General features: G+C 44.7%; 2 protein-coding genes across 2 annotated transcripts; both read left to right on the top strand.

Moving 5' to 3' along the window:
• Window positions 1-521: 521 nt before the first annotated feature.
• LOC137904629 (E3 ubiquitin-protein ligase MARCHF6-like) lies at window positions 522-9,986 on the top strand. The gene is made up of 26 exons (XM_068748827.1): window positions 522-540; window positions 939-1,038; window positions 1,181-1,254; window positions 1,334-1,477; window positions 1,625-1,697; window positions 1,901-2,060; window positions 2,393-2,570; window positions 2,670-2,734; window positions 3,035-3,067; window positions 4,462-4,513; window positions 4,638-4,696; window positions 4,775-4,855; window positions 5,180-5,248; window positions 5,375-5,449; window positions 5,599-5,733; window positions 5,828-5,947; window positions 6,323-6,423; window positions 6,513-6,650; window positions 6,729-6,918; window positions 6,998-7,067; window positions 7,151-7,332; window positions 7,413-7,547; window positions 7,703-7,792; window positions 8,552-8,684; window positions 9,438-9,573; window positions 9,917-9,986. Exons 1-26 carry the CDS (start codon window positions 522-524, stop codon window positions 9,984-9,986), a joined length of 2,682 nt encoding a protein of 893 aa, XP_068604928.1.
• A 4,452-nt stretch (window positions 9,987-14,438) lies between these two features.
• On the top strand, window positions 14,439-20,497 carry LOC137904363 (ankyrin repeat domain-containing protein 33B-like). Its single transcript, XM_068748539.1, has 5 exons — window positions 14,439-14,897; window positions 17,474-17,603; window positions 19,318-19,458; window positions 19,552-19,715; window positions 19,841-20,497. The coding sequence occupies exons 1-5, from the start codon at window positions 14,439-14,441 to the stop codon at window positions 20,495-20,497; spliced, it is 1,551 nt and encodes a 516-aa protein (XP_068604640.1).
• The last annotated feature ends 3,210 nt before the right edge of the window (window positions 20,498-23,707 follow it).

The following is a 23,707-nucleotide window of genomic DNA, read 5'->3' as shown; positions in this document are numbered from 1 at the left end:
TGCGTTCTTACTGGGTTCTTACTGAGTTCTTACTGGGTTCTTACTGCGTTCTTACTGGGTTCTTACTGGGTTCTTACTGGGTTCTTACTGCGTTCTTACTGAGTTCTTACTGCGTTCTTACTGGGTTCTTACTGGGTTCTTACTGGGTTCTTACTGCGTTCTTACTGGGTTCTTACTGCGTTCTTACTGGGTTCTTACTGCGTTATTACTTGGTTCTTACTGCGTTCTTACTGGGTTCTTACTGGGTTCTTACTGGGGATCTTCGTTTATGCGTTTTAAAGTCGGATAATTGCGCGTGGGCGACGCCTGCTGGCTGGAAGCGGCACGGTCACCCTGTGCGTAAACATTCTCTATCCGGGCCAGCTGGTGTCGAGCTCGGGGTGAACATGCTGGTTTTCCGTTTTGGAACGGGGGGCGGTGTTGAAGGCGGTGGGAGCTTGAGCTAAACGGCAGCGTGGAATGTTTCCCCGTGGATAAACGTCCCGGGTTCTCAGCCGGGCGCTGTGAAGCAGCAAGTCGAGATGGACCCCGCCGAAGAAGGTAGCTAGCTAGCGGTGGAGGAGAACCGAAGTACCCGGGCTGGACCCGGGACCGGTTCCTCTCACATCGCGGTGTCCGTTCTGTAAACTAAAGTGTTTACTAGAAATAAACAAACACAACTAGCTAATTAGCGTTAGCATGCTACCTAGCCTGAAGTTAGTCCCGTAGCGCTGAGCTAGCAGGCTAACCCAGTAAAGTTGGGTTATCGGGGAGGAAACCCGAACAGATAATCTCGCATGAAAGTCACTCTGTATGTTTTAAGACCCGTTTAATACGTTGAATGAAACCATTACGCGTTACGCAGTAGCGTTTTGCGGATGTATGCTCCATGCGTTCTATCTCAGCTAACGATGGTTCTGATCCCACGGCCTGTTGTCTTGTGTTCGCGACCCCTGCAGCAGACATCTGCCGGGTGTGTCGGTCGGAAGGGAGTCCGGACAGGCCCCTCTTCCACCCGTGCGTGTGCACCGGCAGCATCAAGTTTGTCCACCAGGACTGGTGCGTAAAAAAAAAATCAAACGATCGTATTCCTGAATGAATCTCGCGTGTCTGCGCGTGCGTGTTTGTTTGTGTGGTTTCATCTCTTTGATGAATTGCTGTCCAACATGAGAAGACAATCCTTGTCCTTGTGACTTTGCAGCCTTTTGCAGTGGCTGAAACACAGCAGGAAGGAATACTGCGAGTTATGCACGCACAGGTTTGCATTTGCACCTGGTAAGTTATTTGCTTTTATTACACGAGTTCAGTGAATCAACGTTTTATCTCGAAGTGATGCACTTTGCCCCCCCCCCAGTCTACTCACCAGACATGCCAACTCGCCTGTCTGTGCGGGACATCTCTGCCGGCCTGATCGCCAGCATTGGGACGGCCGTCAGATACTGGTTCCACTACACACTGGTGGCCTTCGCGTGGCTCGGCGTGGTCCCGCTCTCAGCATGTACGCCGCTCTCATGAGCCTCCGGCGGCTTCGTTCCTGCACAACATTTCACACATTCTGATTTTAAAAGGGATGTTCTGAGGATGCGTTTGGATGAAGATCGGCGATGCTGATTCTACGCCTGCTTTTGTGCCGCTTCTCTTCCAGGTCGCGTCTACAGATGTTTATTTACTGGCTCTGTGAGCTCTCTTCTTATGCTGCCGTTCGATATGATCTCAGCGTAAGTGTCCTGCTCGTCTCCTCAGTATGGAGACCAGTGTGTTCTGTGTGTTTTAGTCGACTGATGTTCCATGAAGATGGTCTTGCGTTGGTCACATTGTGGCATTCCAATAATAGCTCCTGCTAATGCTTTCACCATCTCTCTGTTTGCAGTCTGTTATGGTCTATCTGCTACTGCTATTGCATCTAATGTTGTCCTCGCAGAGAGAATCTGCTGTCAGACTGCCTTCAGGGTTGCTTTGTGGTGGCGTGTACGCTGTGCACCTTCATCAGCCTGATCTGGCTCAGAGAGCAGATCCACGGCGGTGCCCCCCAGTGGTTGGAGCAGAATCCGCCACCTGCAGCTCCGGCGCCAGTCGATGAGGTGAGAACGAGAAATGCTAAGCCTGTACGGTTTAGAATTAAAGTATTCATTCTTACAGTTATTTTAAATTATACTAATTTTGCTTACTTGTTTTTCAAAATTCACTTTTGATTTAGTAAAAAATGCAATTCAAAAGACGGTCTTCTGGACTTTTTATCTGACTCCAAGGGGATAAGCTAACGCGGTCTGCCCACGTCGGGAAGCTTTGGCATGCAGTTCCAAAAGCTGGCGGTTTTGTGATTGCTAAATTCAGCGCTTAGTCTAGTTTAAGAGCTTCATTCCACAGCGTGCAGGTTGATCTGATGACAAACAGCTGTTTGTTGATTCTCCAGGGTCCAGCTGCCGATGGCGCCGGAGCCCAGCAGCGTGCGGGCCCCGATCCAGACGGATTGGCGCCTGCCGACCCACATGGAGCTGTCAACCAGGAAGAAGAGGACGAACTTGATTGGGAAGACGATGAAGAGGATGCTGATGATGCTGATGATGCAAATAATGGAGAACTCGATTGGCGTGAGTGTTGCAGCGCAAATGTTTGATCCAGTTTAAAGTTGAGACTTTCAGTCTCGTTGGATATCATTTAGCATCCACATGAACTTCTGTGCATTGCAGCGGATTTGAACTGGAATGCTCTGGAGTGGGACCAGAGGAGAGCAGAGGAGTTGACCTGGGAGAGGGTAGGAATCTGTCTCGCCTGTCTCCTGCTTTGTGACGCGGCGAGGACACAAAGGTTAAATCAAGTGTACGAAGCCGCTAGACAAGTTTCGTTTCGCTTTTTTCTGACAGGAAATGTTCATTTTGGCGCGGTGGGATTATGCCACACTCTGAGTTCTTGCTGTTCCCTGAGCTGCTCTTTGTATTGGGTCAGGCTTCAGTAGATTATTAGTGGTTGTTGTAGTTAAACTCCTGGGACCGTGTTAGTTTATTCTATTGCGTCTTAAAGGAACTTTACGATGTCGTCTGTGTTTCTGTCCCAGATGCTGGGACTCGATGGATCCCTAGTTTTCTTGGTAAGTGCACAAATTCTCTTTCCACTCTGATTTTAAAAGGACTATTTCAGTCGTGTGTTTCCCATAAAAGTGTCTATGGGCAACAAATTTGAACTCCAAAATGCTTCTTTAGATATTTGTATGGAATAAAAAATTGAAATCATTTATATTTGGCCTGAAAACAATTTCTTCTTAAGTCACAAGCTTTGCGTACTTCAGACACAAAGTCTGTCCTGGAGTGAAGCTGTGTTTCTTTCTCTGTTCCTGGCGTGAAGCTGTGTTTCTTTCTCTGTTCCTGGAGTGAAGCCGTGTTTCTTTCTTTCTTCCTGGAGTGAAGCCGTGTTTCTTTCTCTGTTCCTGGAGTGACGCCGTGTTTCTTTCTCTGTTCCTGGAGTGAAGCCGTGTTTCTTTCTCTGTTCCTGGGAGTGAAGCCGTGTTTCTTTCTCTGTTCCTGGAGTGAAGCTGTGTTTCTTTCTCTGTTCCTGGAGTGAAGCCGTGTTTCTTTCTCTGTTCCTGGGAGTGAAGCCGTGTTTCTTTCTTTCTTCCTGGAGTAAAGCTGTGTTTCTTTCTCTGTTCCTGGAGTGAAGCCGTGTTTCTTTCTCTGTTCCTGGAGTGACGCCGTGTTTCTTTCTCTGTTCCTGGAGTGAAGCCGTGTTTCTTTCTTTCTTCCTGGAGTGAAGCTGTGTTTCTTTCTCTGTTCCTGGAGTGAAGCCGTGTTTCTTTCTCTGTTCCTGGGAGTGAAGCCGTGTTTCTTTCTCTGTTCCTGGAGTGAAGCCGTGTTTCTTTCTCTGTTCCTGGAGTGAAGCCGTGTTTCTTTCTCTGTTCCTGGAGTGAAGCCGTGTTTCTTTCTCTGTTCCTGGAGTGAAGCTGTGTTTCTTTCTCTGTTCCTGGAGTGAAGCTGTCTTTCTTTCTCTGTTCCTGGAGTGAAGCCGTGTTTCTTTCTCTGTTCCTGGAGTGAAGCTGTGTTTCTTTCTCTGTTCCTGGAGTGAAGCTGTCTTTCTTTCTCTGTTCCTGGAGTGAAGCTGTCTTTCTTTCTCTGTTCCTGGAGTGAAGCTGTGTTTCTTTCTCTGTTCCTGGAGTGAAGCCGTGTTTCTTTCTTGCTTCCTGGAGTAAAGCCGTGTTTCTTTCTCTGTTCCTGGAGTGAAGCCGTGTTTCTTTCTCTGTTCCTGGAGTGAAGCTGTCTTTCTTTCTCTGTTCCTGGAGTGAAGCTGTCTTTCTTTCTCTGTTCCTGGAGTGAAGCTGTGTTTCTTTCTCTGTTCCTGGAGTGAAGCCGTGTTTCTTTCTTGCTTCCTGGAGTAAAGCCGTGTTTCTTTCTCTGTTCCTGGAGTGAAGCCGTGTTTCTTTCTCTGTTCCTGGAGGAAACGTCGAGGCTAACTTTGGTTAAATGGCTAACCCTTGCTGTTTCTCTTCTGCAGGAGCATGTGTTCTGGGTGGTGTCCCTCAACACACTCTTCATCTTGGTCTTTGGTAAGACAAATCCACGCTGCATGAGTTCCACAGTGAACATGTGATCTTTCACAGATTTGAGAGGAGACAGGCTCTGTGTGCTTTTTGCCCACTGCACTAAACGCCTGATTCTATTTCTCCCCAGCCTTTTGTCCGTATCACATCGGCCATTTCTCGGTGGTTGGACTGGCCTTTGAAGACTATGTAAGAGCATGAAACCCATCTGAACCCCTGACGCGTTTCCGTTTGTCATGAAGTAAATAGTGATGCGTCTGTTTTCAGATGAAAGCCTCACACTTTGACGGCCTCATCACCACCATGCTGGGCTATATCCTCCTGGCTGGAGTTCTCATGTTCTGCCATGTATCCTCTCCAAAGCACGGATTGCTTTCTAGATGTGACCTATAGTCTTAATCACAGTCATGCAAGCATGTGTCTCTGGAGTTGTTGGTGTTTCGTGTTTGGTGGAACTCCAGCGTGTACATTTTCAGTGCTAAACCTTGAAGGAAGGCCACCGATAGTGACCGCCTTTAGTTTCTCTCCATCGTATTAGAGCTGCAATGAATGGCCTGTAAAGTACGGAAGTAGTTTATCAATATTTAAGTCATTTGCTTCAACCTCTGTTTGCTTAAAGCATTGAGTTCGCCAGTCGCAGGATTTGTTCGTCTTTGACTGCTCCTTCCTCAGGCGCTGGCGTCATTATTGAATTTCCGCTGGTCTAGACGACTGCTGGGTGTCTGCTACGTTGTTGTCAAGGTAACGGATGATCGGATTGTCATCAAAAACTCTTAACTGGAAAAGCGTTACGTTTGAACTGGAACTGAGCAAATTACGAAGAACTTCTGTGGAATGTCAAAATATTCACTGTTTTATATGCTGCAGGTGTCGCTACTGGTTGTCATGGAGATAGGCCTGTTCCCACTGATTTGTGGTTGGTGGCTCGACATTTGCTCGCTTGTAAGTCGCTCATGCACGCTCAACTAAATTGATCCTGTTGATCACGTAATGCCCCGAGTGTTCACGAGTTAACAACCATTAAGCGCAGCGGTCCAGTTCACGGTCAACACACGTCTGAGTATTACAAGTTCTGCGTGTTTTCATTGTAGGAGATGTTCGCTGCGACTCTGAAGGAACGGCAGCAGAGTTTTGAGTCTGCCCCGGGTACCACCATGTTCCTCCACTGGCTGGTCGGCATGGTTTACGTCTTCTACTTCGCCTCCTTCATCCTTCTTTTAAGAGAGGTCTAGCGAAGCGCCTCGCCCTCGACCAGCCACCGTCCTGCGCTGTGTTTTGGCTCTAAAATGCTTGAGGCTTCGCACGTTTGTTTGGCTACAGGTGCTGCGGCCCGGTGTTCTGTGGTTCCTGAGGAACCTCAACGATCCCGACTTCAACCCAGTCCAGGAGATGATCCACCTCCCCATCTACAGACACCTGAGGAGGTTTCTGTTTTCTGTGGTCAGCCTCGTCGTTCCTGCACCCTAACATGAAACATAGTTCATTACAAACAGGCTTCATATCGTAATGTTTACTGAAACATGAGCTTTATAGCTTCCGATAATGTTGCTGTTGCCCTCCGAGTGTAAAGCTTCACCACCATGGCTCCAGAGATAAACAGCAACACTCTAGCAGTGACCTTATTTCACATTAGAACTAATGAATCTGAATGCGTTCCTTAAATTGATCAATTCAAACCAGTATACACATTTCTGGAACACGTGGAGACGCGGGAAGAGCTGATTTGGGAAAATGCTTATTGCTCATTTCCGTTTTGAGTCATCCAAGTGTGTTACTTCTACTTTTATAATATATTGGTTAAACTTGGTCTTCCAGATGGTGTTTGGCTCCATTGTTCTGCTGATGCTTTGGCTTCCTATCCGAGTCATTAAAGCACTATGTCCAACGTTCCTCCCCTACAACGTCACGCTTTACAGGTAACGCTAAACCACCTCCGGTTGGTCGAAGCTCCGGATGCTTTCCCTTTTGCTTGGTGCTGACTAAGATGGATTCTTTGTGCCTGCAGCGACGCCCCCGTCAGCGAGCTGTCGTTGGAGCTCTTGTTTCTTCAGGTCGTTTTGCCTGCATTGCTGGAGCAGGGTCAAACTCGCCGGTGGCTCAAACGGGTTGTCCACGCCTGGACATTCACCATTGCATACGTGCTGTAGGCCGGACACACACACACACACACACACACACACACAACCAGTGCGCAGTAACAGAAACCAGACTCCCCCTACAGTGACCTTCACTCCTACCTACTGGGGGGCTTTGAAGAGGAGGACGTCCTGCCAGTCGACCCTATCGGTCACCATAACAACAGGGTACGTGGCCTGTGGGAGGGGCTTCACGCCGCCCAGCATCCCTTTCTTCGGCACGGTCGCCCCGTGGGTTTCCCGCCGTACCACCGGCCCTTACATTTCCCGCTCAAGGTGAGTCGGTGTCATGGAATGGCCGCAGCACATATTGAGAAGTGTCTGACTGTCGAAGCGTTTTCATTGTATTTTCTAGATCGTTCTTCTGTTGCTCTTCGTGTGTGTGACGCTCTTCCTGGCCAGCCTCATCTGTCTCACTCTGCCGGGTAAGTTGTGGCCACAAGAGGGCATCCTCTGCTGCCTGTTCTTGCTCCGGGCCTTCGGTCTGTCACCCCTGCCGCTCTTCCAGTCGGCGCAGGTCGCTGGCTGATGTCCTTCTGGCTGGGCAGCACCATGGTCCATGAGCTGTACACGGCGGCCAGCGGGCTCTACGTGTGCTGGCTGTCTGTTCGAGCTGCTGCCGTGCTGCTGTCCTGGATGCCGCAGGGATGCTCCGCCATCATGCTCAAAGTCCACGAGTGGACGCTGACGGTACCGCTCCAACCGCCGACGAATGTCCTGTGTTGCGTAGCAAATGGTTTTGGCGTGTAATTGCGCGATGTGTTGGACAGATGCTAAAGACGGCCGTGGTGACTGTGATGCTAGCTGGGGTCATCCCGCTGCTGCTGGGGCTGCTGTTCGAGTTGGTCATCGTCGCTCCTCTCAGGGTCCCGCTGGACCAGACGCCACTCTTCTACCCCTGGCAGGTAGGACCGGGACTTCTTCAAGTTCTTCCTGGTTGTCTTTTGCAGTTGCTCTTTTTCACATCGCTGCATTGAATATGAGCTTTTTTCTGCTAAAGGCTTTGTGTTTCACCGCTGCAGTAATAAATCGTCTTGCGGCTTATCTGTCCGTGTGGTAGGACTGGGCTCTGGGTGTACTCCACGCTAAAATCCTTGCTGCCGTCACGCTGATGGGTCCGCAGTGGTGGCTCAAAACCGTCATCGAGCAGGTCCGTCTCGCCTCGGGAAACTGAACGGGGATTACCTTTGTTTAAATTAATTGTAAAGCCTATTAACCCTTGTGTATGAAGTGTGGGAACAGGGAGGGGAATTCCTTTTATGTTTACTGTGGACTTAAAACATTTGGGTTTCACAACAGAAGGATGAGAGACGAGAGATCAATAATTCAGCTTTGATTTCCAGGTATTTTCATCCGGATCTGATGCACAACTTGTAATGGAGCACCTTTTCTTTGAGCCCATGTTAATGCATGCAAAGGATTCTCAACTAAATACTGAGTCTTACTCTATTTATATCCCATCGCTCTATTCCAATACTTTTCCCACTTAAAAATGTTACAAATATCTATCAGATAAAAGCTGAAGTGATGAGTTCTTGTTTCATAATATTATTTTTACTCAAACGCAAATGTTTTCAGTTCACGGCCGAAATAAAGGAACTTTCTCTGCGTTCCAGGAACTTTGGTGGGGATTGTATTTGTATTTGGGATCATTAACCCTTGAAGCAAACATGCTAACGGCTGATAGCTCGCCGCTGATCGATTGCGTTGACTCTGGGCTCCCTTGTGGTAATCGTGTATCAAGCAATGTTATTTTCTGAATGACGTAATGGCCGTTTGAATATGTATTGTCCGCTGAATGTTGGGACTGTGCTGGTGTAAATCCTGTCCAAAGCCGATCCTGATCTACTCCAGACTAATTGATTATTTAGTTTGAATGGAGTAAAAGCTGTCGCTCTGTGTCCTGCAGGTCTATGCTAATGGGATACGAAACATCGACCTGCAGTTCATTGTGAGAGGCCTGGCGGCTCCGGTCATCTGCATCCTGCTGCTGTCTCTGTGTGTGCCCTACGCCGTCTCGGCAGGCGTCGCGCCGCTGCTTGGTAAGCCGCTGAACGCTTTCATGTTGGCACACATTGAAATTAGACACATTGCAGCATCCTTTTCTTTAATGGCAATTTATATTTTCCCTTCTTTACCAGTGCGTCATTGGTCATTTGCATTAAAGTCGACACACAGCTCAGAATAGGACGTTTGATTTTACAGGAAATACTCTGGCAGCTGTTTTAAAATGACTTGCTGGTCAAAATGAACGTTTTAATTAAAGATGATAACATCGGGGTTTTTTGCCGGTTTGAGTTGCGACGAGCCGAAATAGTTTTTGTGAGGCTGCAGTATTTAATTTCAGGTCCATGTGTGTCCCGATTCAAGTTAGAATAGGGGTTCTGCTTCTTGCGTTCACCCAAGCCTTTGAGGAGCGTCCAGGCATTTTGATGCGAGTGTTCCATGACAAGGGGGCCTCTGTGGGGAAGCAGCAGATATTTCCCAAGTTGGTACAAACCTCAGTCTCATGAATGGAGGCAGACAAAGTTCAGACATGCTCATCACGCCGCAGCGCAGGCGCTTCCTGTGCAAAGCTTACCCACGGGCAAGGCAGTAACTGCTGTTTAGAGAAGAGCTTTTGGTGTTGACACCATTTAATCTATTAAGAATCCCCAGCCCTTGTTTTAATAAGGGTCTCGGCTATTTGCTAAGCAAAGTACAATTGATTTGTTTTTTTTATTCTTTCATTTACTGCGTTACTTCATGACCAGAGCCGCACAAATAAGCAGTTTAGTCCCTCCCTTCCTCCTCAGGTGTGCAGCAGGAGATACAGATGCTGGTGGAGAGGAGGATCTATCCCTTCCTCCTCCTGGCGATGATTCTGTTAGCCGTCTTGTTCTTCCAGATACGACATTTCAAGCATCTCTACGAACACATGAAGAAAGACAAGTGAGTGATTTCGGCTCATACATCGGCTTCCAGTTTGACTTCAGCTCAAGCACCAAATGCTGCTTTCACTATGACCTGCAGTCGGCATGCTCTAGAAACTAGATACCAGCCCCCGACAGCATTCCTGAGGAATGTCCATTGACTTCCAACATTCTCCTTCCTGACCGTTGAGGAGATGCTCTGAGTCCTGACGTTCACACAGTGTGTGATGAAGCAAAGCAGCCGCCCCATTGGTAGTTGGACACGGCTGTGGTTCTGGGTGTGCTGGTTGACTGTTGGGTCACGTCGCTGTTTCCATCCTCCTTCAGTTCATGTGAATTCGGCTGCTGTCTTTCTTCTGCAGATACCTGGTTGGACAGCGGCTGGTGAACTACGAGCGTCGGTCCGGCAGCGGCGCGTCCAGCTCGCCATAGAGCTGACGCTGCTCTGGGATCGGCCGCCGACTCGGCCCGCTTCCCTCCGTGGGCGGAGCCTCTTGCGTTTCTGTCAGGTGATGGCTTCAAACAGCCCGAAACGTCTGGCTGCAGTCAAGTCTTCTTATTCAAGCGTTTCAGGACTCATCGTGGAAAACGTTTGAATGATGTACCGAGCCGCGAAAACAGTCGGTGCCGCTGAACATCTCCTACGGAGCCGTTTTAAGTCGTAATGACGTTGTTTTAATGTTTGAGCTGAAGTGGCCTCAGTTTGGTGCAGTTTCATCCTCGCTGCGACGCTTTGTCTCATCACTAATTTGAAGCTTGTGACGTTTCAGAGCTGTGGCGGAGATGAACACCAGAATACGGTTCCTCTGTTCAGTGCTGATTCTGAAATGAGGGATATCGTGTAGCAGTATGGACTTTATTTTTTGTATTTTTTTTAATGAATTTGTTTTAGTGTTCCTTTCCTTTTTGATGCAAAGATGAAGAAATAGTAAATAGTATGACAAGGGACATTGTTCCAACTCCCTGGGAATTCTCTAAGCAGTTGGGATTGTGCAAAACTTTCCCGGTGAAATCCGCACGGCACAAGAAAAGTGGCGAGTGTACGAAGACTGTCGAACACGTGTCTGACATGATGCTCAGACATCGGTTTTATAGCAATATTTATTTTTGATAGAATAAAACATGACTTTGTTGATCCTTGGTGGCTTTTTGCTAATCAGCTGTTTAGACTTTCCTCTTCATGCTATTAAGAACCAAACAGCTGGAAAACGCTGATTTTCATAAGGATAAATGTTTTCATGCAAACCGGAGTTAACTCATTTCCATTTAAACTAGTAGTGGCAGGAGGATGGATGGATGAAAGCCTGGTGGGCCGTTTCTTCCTGTTCCTGTTGGGATGTCGATAGAATGAGTCACCTGCTGAGCGGAAGCCTGAAACCTCATCTTCATCAATCCAGTTTCCATTAACGACGGTATCGGTTTCCAGCCTAAATGTTGAGCCAACACCGTGTGAAGGTTTTTACTAACGCTGGGCAGAGAATTCACTAAAGCATGTTTTCCACTCATTTTGCAATGGAACACGAGAAATAAGAGATGAAACTTGATGCGGCAGCTGTTTCTAAAATAGATTTTTTTTAATTATTCAGATCAAAATGTTATTGAACTTTTAAATTAAATATTTAATCTGTCACAGGCTTGTGTGATCTTCAACTGCATTCATAAAAAAAAACAGACACCAAAAGTAAAAAATTAGAACATTGGGCTTTTATTCAAGTATGAATTAAAAGGTGGAGGGACACCAGCAAGCAGGATGGACGCGTCACACGACACTACGCTTTATGTCTCGCCTGTTTTAGGAGACTTCATATGCCATAAAATCCTGCAACAGATGCTTGAAATGTTCATTATGAAGGTGCAGTGATTAAATTTTTCTTTGTTATGCCACAGTTTGCATTCGTTTCAGGGTCCGTTCTAACCTGGATCAACAGTGCAGGCCTTTTCTTTTCCTCCATATTTCTTTTTCTCAACCTTAATTCCCCAAAGCTCATACTTTAAAATGCAAGGCAGTGATTTGACCAAGACTCGATTTAGAGCAAAGAGGATATTTTATATCGAAGATCTTTGATTCTCGGGTGTTTGCGTCCCTCGGTGACATCATCGTGTGTCGATGGTGAAATCCTCTTAAACCGCTCAGACTGGAAAGTCTTCAATGGCATGTTCTTTTTTCAGTGCTTTTTGGAATTGGTGTTGTATCCTGATGTTTTCAGTTTCTGGGGTCACAATTTGTTTGAATATTGACTGATTTTTTTATTTTTTTTATTGATTATGATGATTTTAGTGCTGTTGATTGTACGTAATGCTGACAAGTGACCTTCGACTGAGCTGGACACTTAAAATTTTGGTCTTGTATTTCAATTTGTACAGTAGATGCAAATGAAATCTATTTTTATACATGGCATGGATTGTAACATGAAGTCGTGAATTGTAAGATCTGTTACTTGTTGCTTTAATAAATGGATGAAATGATCTGTTTGCACTTCCTTCTGACTATTGAAGCTACGATCCTTAAATAGTACTGTTAGTCATGTCCCTTCTTATTTCTGGGTATGAGTTAAGGCTCTTTAAATCAGTAATCAGCGAATAAGGTTAAGATGCATCTTAATATTTCCCATCATTAATATGATGGGAAATGAATTCCTGAAACTACTTTTGCCAGTTATTGCTCATTTTCCCTCCCATTTACTGGGAGATTTCAAAGGTGTCTAAAATTGTTTAAATATATTGAACATCTTTTACATTGATGACTGCAGATTTGATGCTGACTCTAAATGTATGTTTTATTTTAAAGGGTCACAAAACAAAACCACCTAAATGTAAAAGTATCTAGTAGCTTTCATCTGCTTAAATCTAACACTTTTTTCCGTTTGAATATCTTGAATGGACGTTTTTGATTGAGGTCATCTCATCTACAAGAAAATTGATGGATGCAGGAAATGATCTTTTTCACAGATCATATCTGGTATTGCTGGAAAGCCCTGCTCTGGGAACAGGAAGTGGGTTATTTCTGCTGAATCCAATTACCTTCCTGCTAATGCACAGTCTTAACAGTTTTGGAAGCCAAGCAGAGATTAGGAACGTATGCTGCTGAAACATTTCTACTGTCGGGCTAAATCTAATTTTCCCAATCTGGGCTTAATTTTCAACAAGTACAATGGGACCAACCTTTTCACGGCGATGCATTCCAGGACTCGGAGCCTTTGATTTGTTCCTCCTTAAGGAGCTCGGAGGAGATCAGTGCTGTATCATTTCTCTTTCATCTTTATTGCATTACCAGAACAAATTATTAACCTTGTTTACACGGAACTCACATATTCTTCTGGTGCCCTGTCCATGAAAGTCATCTGTACCACGAGAGGTGAGAGTTCAGTGCTTGAAACACTTGTACTCGATACATAATGTAATTTGGTGCTGAAGGTACAGAACACAGAACTGTCCCCCCGTGGATGCTCAGATCAGCTGCAGTTACAGGCAGAGACTGAAATGTACTGAACAACTCATCTTGAAAGGTATTTCATGTTTTCCTATGAAATACCCGTATGTATGGTTTTATTTAGTTTAATTGCTGGATTTTGAAGTTGTTTTTTTTGTGAATGCACTATTCAAGCTGCTTATGTTCAGTTTCATATTTCATATCAAATGAAATATTGTCTAAAACTTCGAGTCACGTTAAAATACATTTGCTGAAATTAGACAAGTGAAATATAAAATTGAGCACAAGCAACGGATGCTGATCCTGCCAAAACTGGAATTAAAATCTTCCACATTAGTATATAAACAACGCTTCGTTAGTATTTCAATGATTCTAGCTGCCATTTGGGATTCACTTGTTTGCTTCTAAGGTGACATTGGCACATTGACATTTCTCAGAGCGCCCAGCATTTCCACTACAGCCCATATGCAAATGAGGTCACATGGTGGAGAAATCCATTCTAAGCTGCCAGTGCTAAGTGCAGCTTTGTGTGAAACCAGATGGTGAAAGGCTGGATTGGCTGCACTAAAGATGTTTAATTCTCTAATGAGGATATCTGTGGCACAAAAAGCATGAATAAAAAGCTGGTGAGGATTTGTTTCCTGTTGTATTCCTCTTTCATGCGCTCCATATTCAGTGCTCTGGATGTCTTGGGATAAGGTCTTCATTTTCCTCTTTTATTGCTGTGTGAAGCATCGTCAGACATTAAGAGAGAAGATTTTCAAACGTTTGAACGCTCCCTCTGCGCTTGTATCGTTCAACGGAGTCCACCGGGGAGGGATGCAACAGAACCGCTAGAGCGACTAAAGGGATTACCATGTGCCACTTCAGCAGACTCGTCCCGTGACTGTCCAGCACTGGCCCGGTTTTTCTCCATGGGGAAACACAGGATTAACTGCTCAGCGCTGTCAGGAGTCTGTTTCCAGCAAGTTTGACTGACTGTTCTTCTGCTCCCTAGAGAACAACTTCAGCTTCAACGTCTCATCAAGGCCTCAAGAATTCACGTCGTGGATCCGCTTCCATGATCAAACCACGTGGTGGATGAAGCTGCTGGAGGCTTTGCAAAGGGCCGTGTGGATGGAGTTACTTTTCTGTAATAAAAGGGGAACTCAAGGGGAACGCTGGATTCTGAAGACTGCCTTTGTTTTGAAAAACAACTTGAAGGACTCATTTTAAATCACTTGGATTGATCTTTATTTCCTTCGCTAGTCCAGAATGACTTTGTGAGATCACGCCTGATCAAACCATGCTTGATGCCATTGTATTGAGTTACAAGGAGCTCCTAACTTCTACAGCATTCATCCTGAATGAATGAATTATAGAGCATCTCTGTAGGATGACAGAGGATTGGGAGCGTGGGCATAGACCTCGTGCATCCCTTGTGCCCTTGGGTGACCCATACCTCTGGGGTTTAAATGGTGTTAACAAAACAGGAACAACGTGATGGTTCAAAGGTTCGAGAGAATGGAGTTGCAGGGTGCTCGGGCCTTGAGGTCGGGACCAGTAAAGTTGCTATGGATACACCTGTCCTGTCAGTCACAAATGAACATGGGGAGGAACGCGAAGAGGCGACCGAAGTCGATTACACAAGAAACTATTGGGAAGATGAGGACGATATCTACCAGGAGTTTGAAGAGTTGGACTTTGACTCCCTTTCGGATCACTCGGACACGAGAAGCATTGCGTCTGATGATTCTTTCTATCCTCCGGACAGTTCAGTTGTGTCTTTCATGTGTCGCACGCCGATCCCCGACAGCCCAGAGCCCATTTCCTTCTTTAATGCCTGCTGCAACAACAACGTCATCATCGTCAAGATTATGATCAGGCAAGGAGTTACCGAAGAGGAGGTGAAGGAGACGGACAGGAACAGAAGAGTGAGTGTCTGGGTTGGATGCATTTCAGTGAAATGCGTCATTTTCACACACCTCTGGTTTTGTAATCGTTTAAACCGGAATAAGTAAACTTTATATTTTGTTTGCACAACATCCCCAGTTTTTTGTGCAACAACACAAATCCCAGTTTGTAGGATGTAAAGTACATTTCAACCATAATAGTAAAGAGAAGGTTTTGTTCACACTCGCTAATAACCTGCCTGTTAAATCCTGCCGCTATGGCTTATAAAAAAAAAGAAAGAAAAGACTGAGTCGACAACTGAGTTCACCGTCACAAGCCAAATATCAAATCAAAAATTAGGTCTTATTTAAAAGAAGTTGTAAAAAAACAACACAAATCTTTAAAACATTTTTTTGCTTTTTTCCGTTCTTCTCTTCTTATCTCATTCTTCATTCACCAACAGCCTCTTCTGTGTCTCTGTCATGATTTACTTGGAGGTTGCTGAGCTCAACCGAGGAGGTTCTGCTTTTGACGACGTCTGTCCGTCTGTCGTCTGTCCGTCCGTTAGTTGACAGGATTATGGAAAAACTGCTGGATGGATCTTGTTGGGGAAAAAAATCTGAATATGGGTTTTGGTCTAATTAAATTTTGAGTAATCTGGATTTTCCAATTTACTTATAATGGAGGCTTTTAAAAAAAAAAAATCTAAAATAGTGCATTCAATTCACTCACCATAGAAGGACAAACAGCGAATCACACTGGTGACACTGGTCACATTCATGCCGACAGTAAATTAAGAGTCACCAATCTCTACTGGATAGAAGCCGGAGAACGGAACGCACACAGACACGGGGAGAACATGCAAACTCCTCACAGAAAAGTCATCAGGTGGACTTGAACCCAGAACCTTCTTGCTCAGGGTGCTTCCCACTGTGCCACCATGCCACCCAACTATGAGCCCATTGCATCAGTTAGTGATCAAAGTAGTAATAGTTGCTGGTGTGGACCATAAAGCATCCTACGTTCTCCTGGATCAGCATCCAGAAGCAGACAGAGTGATTTTTATCTTCCATTACGTTTGATGACAAATCGGTGGAGATACATGACGTTCCACAAAAGTATCACTGTTAAATGTTTTTTAAACAATATACAGTATGTTTTAGCTGACCTGATATTGAATCTATTCAGTCTCTACACACAATAAGAGGCAAAAACCTACAAAAAATAAAAATAGTTACTATTCAGTATCAACGTCAAGGATAAAGTCAAAAAATGCTCCAATTTCAAGCGATAAGGTAGAAAAGTGTTTTTGAGTGCTCACTGGGTAGCACACTATTTAACAGAAAAGTAAATCTGTTCGGTACCGTTTCCATGGTGCTGCAGCTGTATATACTACGGTATACATACAGTATATATCGTGGTGTTTGCCATCCAACGCCCTAAAAACAATGGCTGACAAATAGGGATGTCCCGATTAGGGTTTTTTATTGCCTCAGAGTCATTTGATTTTGAACCGATACTGAGACCCAATCAGATACTTCTAGAATACATATAAAAAAAAATAAAGAAGAGTGAAGAAGCGGATCCAGGATGTCCCTTATATATTTCTATTTTATTCATCTTATTTCAACATTTAACTCTTAAACAGAGCACTTCTGTGGCATAGCTTGAATGTTCAAGTACTAATAAATAAAGCACTTTTTTCACTTTGGACTTGGACTAGAGCAACAGGGAATATTACATACGAGTATTTAAAATAAAATGCACAGCAGCTCAATCGCAGCAGAGCAGAGCGGAAGCAGCTGTTTCTGCTCCCGAGGATGCAAACAGGATGATTTGGAAGTTTGTGTCTGCAACGTAAAGAGCTACTATAATTTTAGCTGTCGATTGGTTAGATCAATTATAATTAATAAATAAATAATTGAGTTCAGTAGAAACAATTCTGAAAGATATCCTTGTTTATGATACATCCAATGACAGGTGTGTTATTCTACAAACAGCTGACGACTCAGAATAATTTACAAGGTAAGAAATAGGGTATGAGGTCAGATAAAGGGTATCTTGACCCAGATCAGGATTTGCAGTCAGGCCAGAAGAGCCGGCTGCAGCTCCTGAGAAAAGGAAGGATGCTTAAGGTCAAATTCTAAAGGAGGGTTCCAAGCATTTGGTTAAGCCTCTAGTGGCAGATGGGTATCAGGAAACAGCTTGCTATCAACGCTCAGCTGTTAGAGGCTTGTCAAGACATTTGCCTGAGCACGAGCTTAGTTGCTCAGCACAAGTTGCAACCTTGAGCACCATGAATTTCTCTCATGGTGCAGCCTCTTCTTCAGGTTGTGGCAGCGTAAAAAAAAGGAGCAAATCCTCTTTGTTTGCAGTGTGAGCATTTAAAAACATGCACACTGACTTTTGAAGTGGATTTCAGTCTGAATCTGTTCCCTTGCAACCGGGCCGGCCTCCCTGCTGCAGCAGGAACCTTATTTTCTGTGTGAATACAAAAAACATGTGATATAGACAATGAGGTTAAAGCGTTGCTTTGCCTTTTAGTTGTGATCTGCTGCTGGACTTGATGTACTGATGATAAGATGATCTAAAACATCCTCTTGTCTTTGTATTTCAGTCTGGCCTGATCATGGCGTGTTACCATGGCTACGTGAATGTGGTCATTGCCCTCTCTCAGTGCCCGTATCTTGACGTTAACTTGCAGGACAACGAGGGGAACACGGCTCTCATCACTGCAGCACAAGCAGGTAAACCAACATCATCCAGCCTTTAGCTTGAGCTGCTACGGATGTTTTATCTGTTTATTACTATTTATCTCCACAAGGTTGAATTTAAAAGCCACGTTCTCAATCACAATCACTATTATGTCTAAGTTTATGTAAGAGTACAGGTAAGGTACAATTACTGCATAAAGTGTTACGTACCGTCCAACCCCCCTGTCCCCCAACCCCCCCACCCACCTCTGTCAGCGCTATCGTCTGTCTTAAAAGCACGTTTTATATTACAGTAATACTGTATAGCATTCATTATATCATTGTGTGTGTATCTATAGATATTCAAAATGTTTTTTCCATTATTATCGTTGATTTGAGTGTTTTTAGATGCCGGAACGGATTAAATTGTTTGCAGTTATTCTATATGGGAAATATTGATTTGAGTTCGGAGCTCGGTCCAGGAACAAATGATACTATTATTACTGTGTGTGAATACAAATCTTACAAAATACAAAAAAAAGTACATGAATACACTTCAAGAGTTTAGTTAACATACACACAAATATACCAGGACGTCCAGCTTCATCAGATCATTACATTTGCACAATCTTATATTTACGTTATATATTATTCCTCATAACCTACAACAAAAAAAAGGAAGAGTTGAGTTTCAGAATCGGTTCCAATTACAACACAAAGCAAACAAGGGCTGGCGCTTCCATTTACAGGTAGAAAGTACCTTCATGGCGACGCAGCATCTCATCCGCTAACAACGTGGTCTGAGATGAAGAGCAGCAGACTACGCTTCATTTTCTGCTTCATTAAAGGATCTATCGATCTCCCTTCATGACAAAGCACTCTGCAGCTCCGCCGGGTAAAAGGTGTTCAAGACGTGGCCCAGGCGACCACGGCAGAGTGTTGCCATGAGAACAAAAGCTTTCCTCACAGCCGAGCTCCCAAAAGTGGAAACTACACCCCGGCACGTTAGAGGGGAAAGCCCTTCCTCCTCATCCTCATCCTCACTTCAGAGAATTTGTGTAATGCGTTTAATGAGCCTGGATTCATTCAGGTCGTTGTTTGTCAGGCTGCTGAGTCGATTACAACTGAAAGTGAAGTCATGCATGTGGATTAGCAGACGATGGAATTACGAGACAGTCACCGTTGGTGGTTAATTTATTCAGGGTGGGGCAGACTATCAGTGCGAAGGAAGGGAAACTTTCAAAAAATGAGGAAAATATACAAGTTAAAACTCAAACAGGAAAAGTAAGTTTCAAAATAGAGCAGGAAACGACTGAAACCATGAGAGTAGATATAAAATGTATTATGTAGTAAAAAAAAAAAACAGAACGAGTCACATTAAACTTGTGGCAGAGTCTTTACCTTCATTAAAGAATTAAAGAATAAAAAAAAATCTGGCTACATATCTGAACAGCAGCGAATGTACACGGGGACAAGTGTAATAAATGTGATAACAATATTAACTGACTTGTAATCAGTAGCGCACAGATCGTTTTAATTCAATCAAAACAAGCCATCATTTACTGGCTTTGTAGGAGTCAATCGATTAAAAGTGGTGGATATGGATTTTGCTTGAGAAGGCAGTGCCTGACCTCAGAAATATAGAATATGTAACAAGTAAAACAAAAACAAAACCAAGATGTGTGTGAGTTGCAGCCGTTCGGCGAGGTCGCCAGCACGCTGCAGCAGAGGTCCAGGGAGTTCTGCAACACTTTCCTCTGCTCTGCAGGTCACATTATCATCTCTAACTACCTCCTCAACTACTTCCCTGGGCTGGACATCGAGAGGAAGAACTGCCATGGCTTCACTGCTTTGATGAAGGCCGCTATGCAAGGACGGGCTGAGTGCGTCAGAGCAATTATGCTGGCTGGTAAGCCACGCCCATTTAAATTTTGGGTAAAGTGGACCAATAAAGATTTGGTCCCAGACTTCCTCATAGGATCCTTAACTTTTTTGTCTCCAGGGGGAGATATCCAGGCCAGGGACAATGGCCGTTGTTTGACACCGCGGGAGTGGGCTCTCTTCACCGGTCGATACGAGACGGCCAACCTGATGCATCAACTCGTGTCAAACCCCTGTGCTGAGCAATTCCGTGACTCCTTCTCCTTGGAGTGGCCAATGCTGGAGGTTAGAAACTCAAATGCTCTATGACTGACTGCACAGCACATTGCTTTTTAGCCACCTTTGAGAAATTCAGTACAAGGAGTATAGACGCATTGCTGATTCATTGACACTGTGGTGTTGTTGTCTAGGAGCTGGTGGCCCAGGCCAAGGCGCCAAAGTCCTGCTGGAGGCGTTCAACCAGCCTCTTCTCATGCTGCCCTTACAGATTTTACATCCACAACAAAGTAAACCCTGTGGATGATGGTGTTCTTGACCACATGGTCCGGATCACTACCGGTATCTCTAGTCCATTCATTGCTACAGCTTGCCGCACATTGTCTCCAGGCAGCCCGCCGTGCATTGGGAAGCGGCGTCATGCTGTGCAGGAAATTTTGAGAAGGCAACGGGTGGCTGAGCTTAGACGCATGGGCCCGGACCGACTGAGCAACTACAAGAGATTCTTCCAGAACTCACGGGTCCTCCTAATTCCCAAGGTGAGAGATCGCCGGGCGAGCCTCCAGCTTGGACTGCTGAGTGATGTGGCGGCAGTGTCTACAGTGGCCATGAGACGAGTAAGTCTCCTCCCTCTACATATGATGAGGAGAAGCAGTGTGCGTCCTGGCATCGTGGTACCCAAAGTTAGGCTCTGCAAAGCCCCGACTCTGACTTTCATACCAGAAAAACTCCAACGGAACAGAAACGACCACCAGCTCCAGGTCCCCAAGTGGAACTACAAGATGAAGAGAATAGAGAGGAGGCAGGAGGAGGAGAGAAAAAGACTCTTACCTCTGACAAGGAGGCGATGAGAGGAAGTGGGGGAGTCCTTCTCTAGGTGCACGTCGTCTCAGAGAGCTGGATGTGATTTAACGTTATACATGTGGCTGCTGCCTCACACAGTCCACTGACTTGTTCATGTTTCAACTCTTATACTTGAATTTGCATTCTGCATTTGAGAGGCGTGTATGTGGAGCCGTGCCGAAGAACAAGGGAACAAATGCACAAAGAAGCCAGCCAATTATCTGATCAATGATAATACAGCAATGGAAGACAAGAGGTGAGATGGGAGGCCAACTATTGGTTGCCGGGCCTCCCAATCTACTGGATCAGCTCCTAGCATTCTAGTTTGCCAGCTTGTTGTATATTATATTTGCCAGATATTCAGCTGTGAATATAATATAGCATCTGCTGACTCCTCAGTAATCAGAATGTTGCCTTTTGTCTTGTGCTGATAATTTTGGTGGGGGTGGGGGGGTAAGAGTAAACGCTGACTGCGTCATTTGCAAAATAACAATAATGCATCGCCCTCGTTCTAGATGTGTGCGTGACTGATTTGCGATAACTGCACTCTGCATCTCACCCCTCTTACAATTAGCTGATCAATTAGGGAGTGGTACTTGTTAGGCTGCTTTGCGTGACCAAATCAGGCGATGTAGTATTTATTGCAGAGGGTATTATTCTTTGGCTCATGAGCTACACCTGCATAGCGTTTGGTTTACAGCTCCTCACTTAGGAGCAACACGTCTCATGGGCAGGTTCTCTCCTTCAATATTTATGGTCAAATCAATGACACACTGCAAAAAGAACCAAAGAAGTGTTTAGGTGTCTGCATGACTCAGTATGAAGCAAATTATGAAACAGAAAGAGGAGCGTTTCAGTAAGAAAGACAGGGAGAAAAGAGGAATAGAAGACAAGGGTTGACGAGTAGACAAAATGCAGCTTCATACTGGCTCAGACTGCAGGACACAAATGGCAAGGCGTTGGACAAGTAAAGTTAATTTCCACACAATAGCCAAAGAGAATTTGCCCAAAACGTTTTGGACAAGACAAGCAGATGGGATTTCATCGCTCGGTCACAGCCAGCAGAATGCTAGCTGGCTGAATGCTAGCTGGCTGCTACACAGGAAGGCATCAGAGAGCTTGGAGGGCAGTGCCCAAGAAGCCTTTTTACACTGACGCACACTAGAAGAGATATTTAGCAGTGTGGCGCAGACAGGAAGGGAAAAGAAAGGAAAAGCTGAACCTAAAATAACCTTCACGTTGCCGAATGACCTCTTTGCAGTGATTACCTGCTACTTCTACGTCTCAGTGATCAGAAATACAAGGTGCCGTCGTTTCTGTGTGAGGGCGTGCGTCCTAGAATATTGCATTGGAATAGTAATAATAATAATAAAAAGCATTTAGAGGATATTTTTCAAAAACAAATGCATTAAATATCTGAGCATTAAATTATCGATAAAAGATCATTGGCTTGCAACAAAATTATAAAAGGACCATTTCACCAAAAATGAAAACAATCAGTCTTTATCATCTCCATAGTGATGAAAAACAACAACAAAAGAGAAAACACAAAGTACACAATGGCTGAATGTTACCTTCCAGAGAGGCAGCACTTGAACACGGTCCAGACAGGCCAACAATGGCCCAGGCTTCAGTGGACCGGAGACGGTCCAGGTGTCCTCCCTGTGTCCTGGTCACATTGGTGTCCCAGCCTGGAGCCCTCGGCTGAGTTATAAGTTCTATTACAGGTGGGAACACTGCTGCAATGGGATGGAAGCTGATGTTCATACAAATCAAATACAGTATGTCGCTCTATTAAAGGCTTCTGATGAGACACTGCTATTTCCTGTCCTTCATATTTGGATGACATTATTTGCTTCTACCACTGTGATATTCATGGTGACGTTGGTTTCTATATTTGACTGATCGTACTTCATCAGTACTACTGAAAAAGTACTGCAGATTTTATGGATTTTTTTCGAGAATGGTTTCGGCCCATGGAAATAACTATTGGATTTTAGTTGGTGGTCTGAATCATTATGGGATATGATCAATGACAAGGGTTTTGCTACTAATGTCATGGAAAATGAATGCAATGCGTTTGATAATGATTTGACATTGAGAAGGTGACATTAAAGAAATATACAAGATGGCTTAATTCTACTGACGTAATCTCTCCATGCAGTAATTTAACTTCAGGAAACCTTGAAATAAACTGGTTCAATCTAGATACCGGATAATCCAAAAAGTCTAATCTGTTAAACTGGATAATTAATGTCAAAATTCAAGATGGGTATAATTGCATTTGTCTTCCCTTTGAAGGAAAAGCACTGAAAATCTAAGCCACAACAGGAGAAAGTCTTTAACAGTAATGATGAAGCTGGAACGAGGCCTTTGACTGCGGCACGCTTTTCCACTTGCTGCCTCGTTATGAGCTGATCATGCACACCTTTGTTGGCTGCAGGGGAGCCGCCGCCGCTGCTCCGAGGCTCCCGACTGAAAGTCACCATTAATGCATTCACCATTATACAGAGTCTAAAAGTTAATCATTGCCTTGGTTTTTGTCAGTGCTGCTGGAATAAGGACCAAATCCTGATTTCCACTCCAGGATTTAGTTTCACAACAGTGAGAAGAAACAGAAAATGTCAGTGCAAGAGCAACTACTACTACTACTACTACTGTACTTTTGGCTTGTCCCGTGAGGGGTCTCCACAGCACAACCTTCTCCACCTCACCCTGTCCTTTGCATCGTCCTCCCCAACACCAGCCACTCTCATGTCCTCCCTCATTACATCCATGTAACTTCAGCAAAAAATACTAAAAACTAATAATCAATCCATACCAAGCTCCTAAAGCAGTGGTCCCCAAACTACGGCATGTGGGCTGGATACGGCCCACCTCCACATTTGGCCCGGCCCCCCTTAACAATCCCAGATTAAAAGAAAAAAAAAAAAAATCATTATTTTTTTAATTATTATTTTCCTTTCCATACAACATGAGTAGCTGGTGGGGGGGTCAATAATGGTATGGGGTGCATTTATGAGGGGTCATTAATTCAATCTTTTGTTTCCTAAAAATAATATTGATAGTGAAGAATATATGAATATTCTGAGGAAAAGCATCCTTCCTTTTGTTTGGGACAATTTTAATGATGATCACATACGACCAGAAAGTTAATGTTCCATGGACTTTTTTTCTGTGACGAACCCGGAAAGGGTTATTTAGTTATTATTTATTTT

The sequence above is a fragment of the Brachionichthys hirsutus genome, chromosome 15, assembly GCF_040956055.1.
Source record: "Brachionichthys hirsutus isolate HB-005 chromosome 15, CSIRO-AGI_Bhir_v1, whole genome shotgun sequence".
Lineage (NCBI taxonomy): Eukaryota > Metazoa > Chordata > Actinopteri > Lophiiformes > Brachionichthyidae > Brachionichthys > Brachionichthys hirsutus.
Note: the sequence above shows the minus strand (reverse complement) of the source record. Positions and strands in the feature narration are given on the sequence as shown.

Bases quoted from the DNA above. Each gene is read 5' to 3' on its own strand.
- LOC137904629 (XM_068748827.1), top strand. The intron at 6,919-6,997 runs GTGAGTCGGTGT...TGTATTTTCTAG, and splicing joins CCTTACATTTCCCGCTCAAG to ATCGTTCTTCTGTTGCTCTT. The intron at 8,685-9,437 runs GTAAGCCGCTGA...CTTCCTCCTCAG, and splicing joins AGGCGTCGCGCCGCTGCTTG to GTGTGCAGCAGGAGATACAG.
- LOC137904363 (XM_068748539.1), top strand. From the start codon at position 14,439: ATGGTGTTAACAAAACAGGAACAACGTGATGGTTCAAAGGTTCGAGAG. The intron at 14,898-17,473 runs GTGAGTGTCTGG...TTTGTATTTCAG, and splicing joins AGACGGACAGGAACAGAAGA to TCTGGCCTGATCATGGCGTG. The intron at 19,716-19,840 runs GTTAGAAACTCA...GTTGTTGTCTAG, and splicing joins TGGAGTGGCCAATGCTGGAG to GAGCTGGTGGCCCAGGCCAA.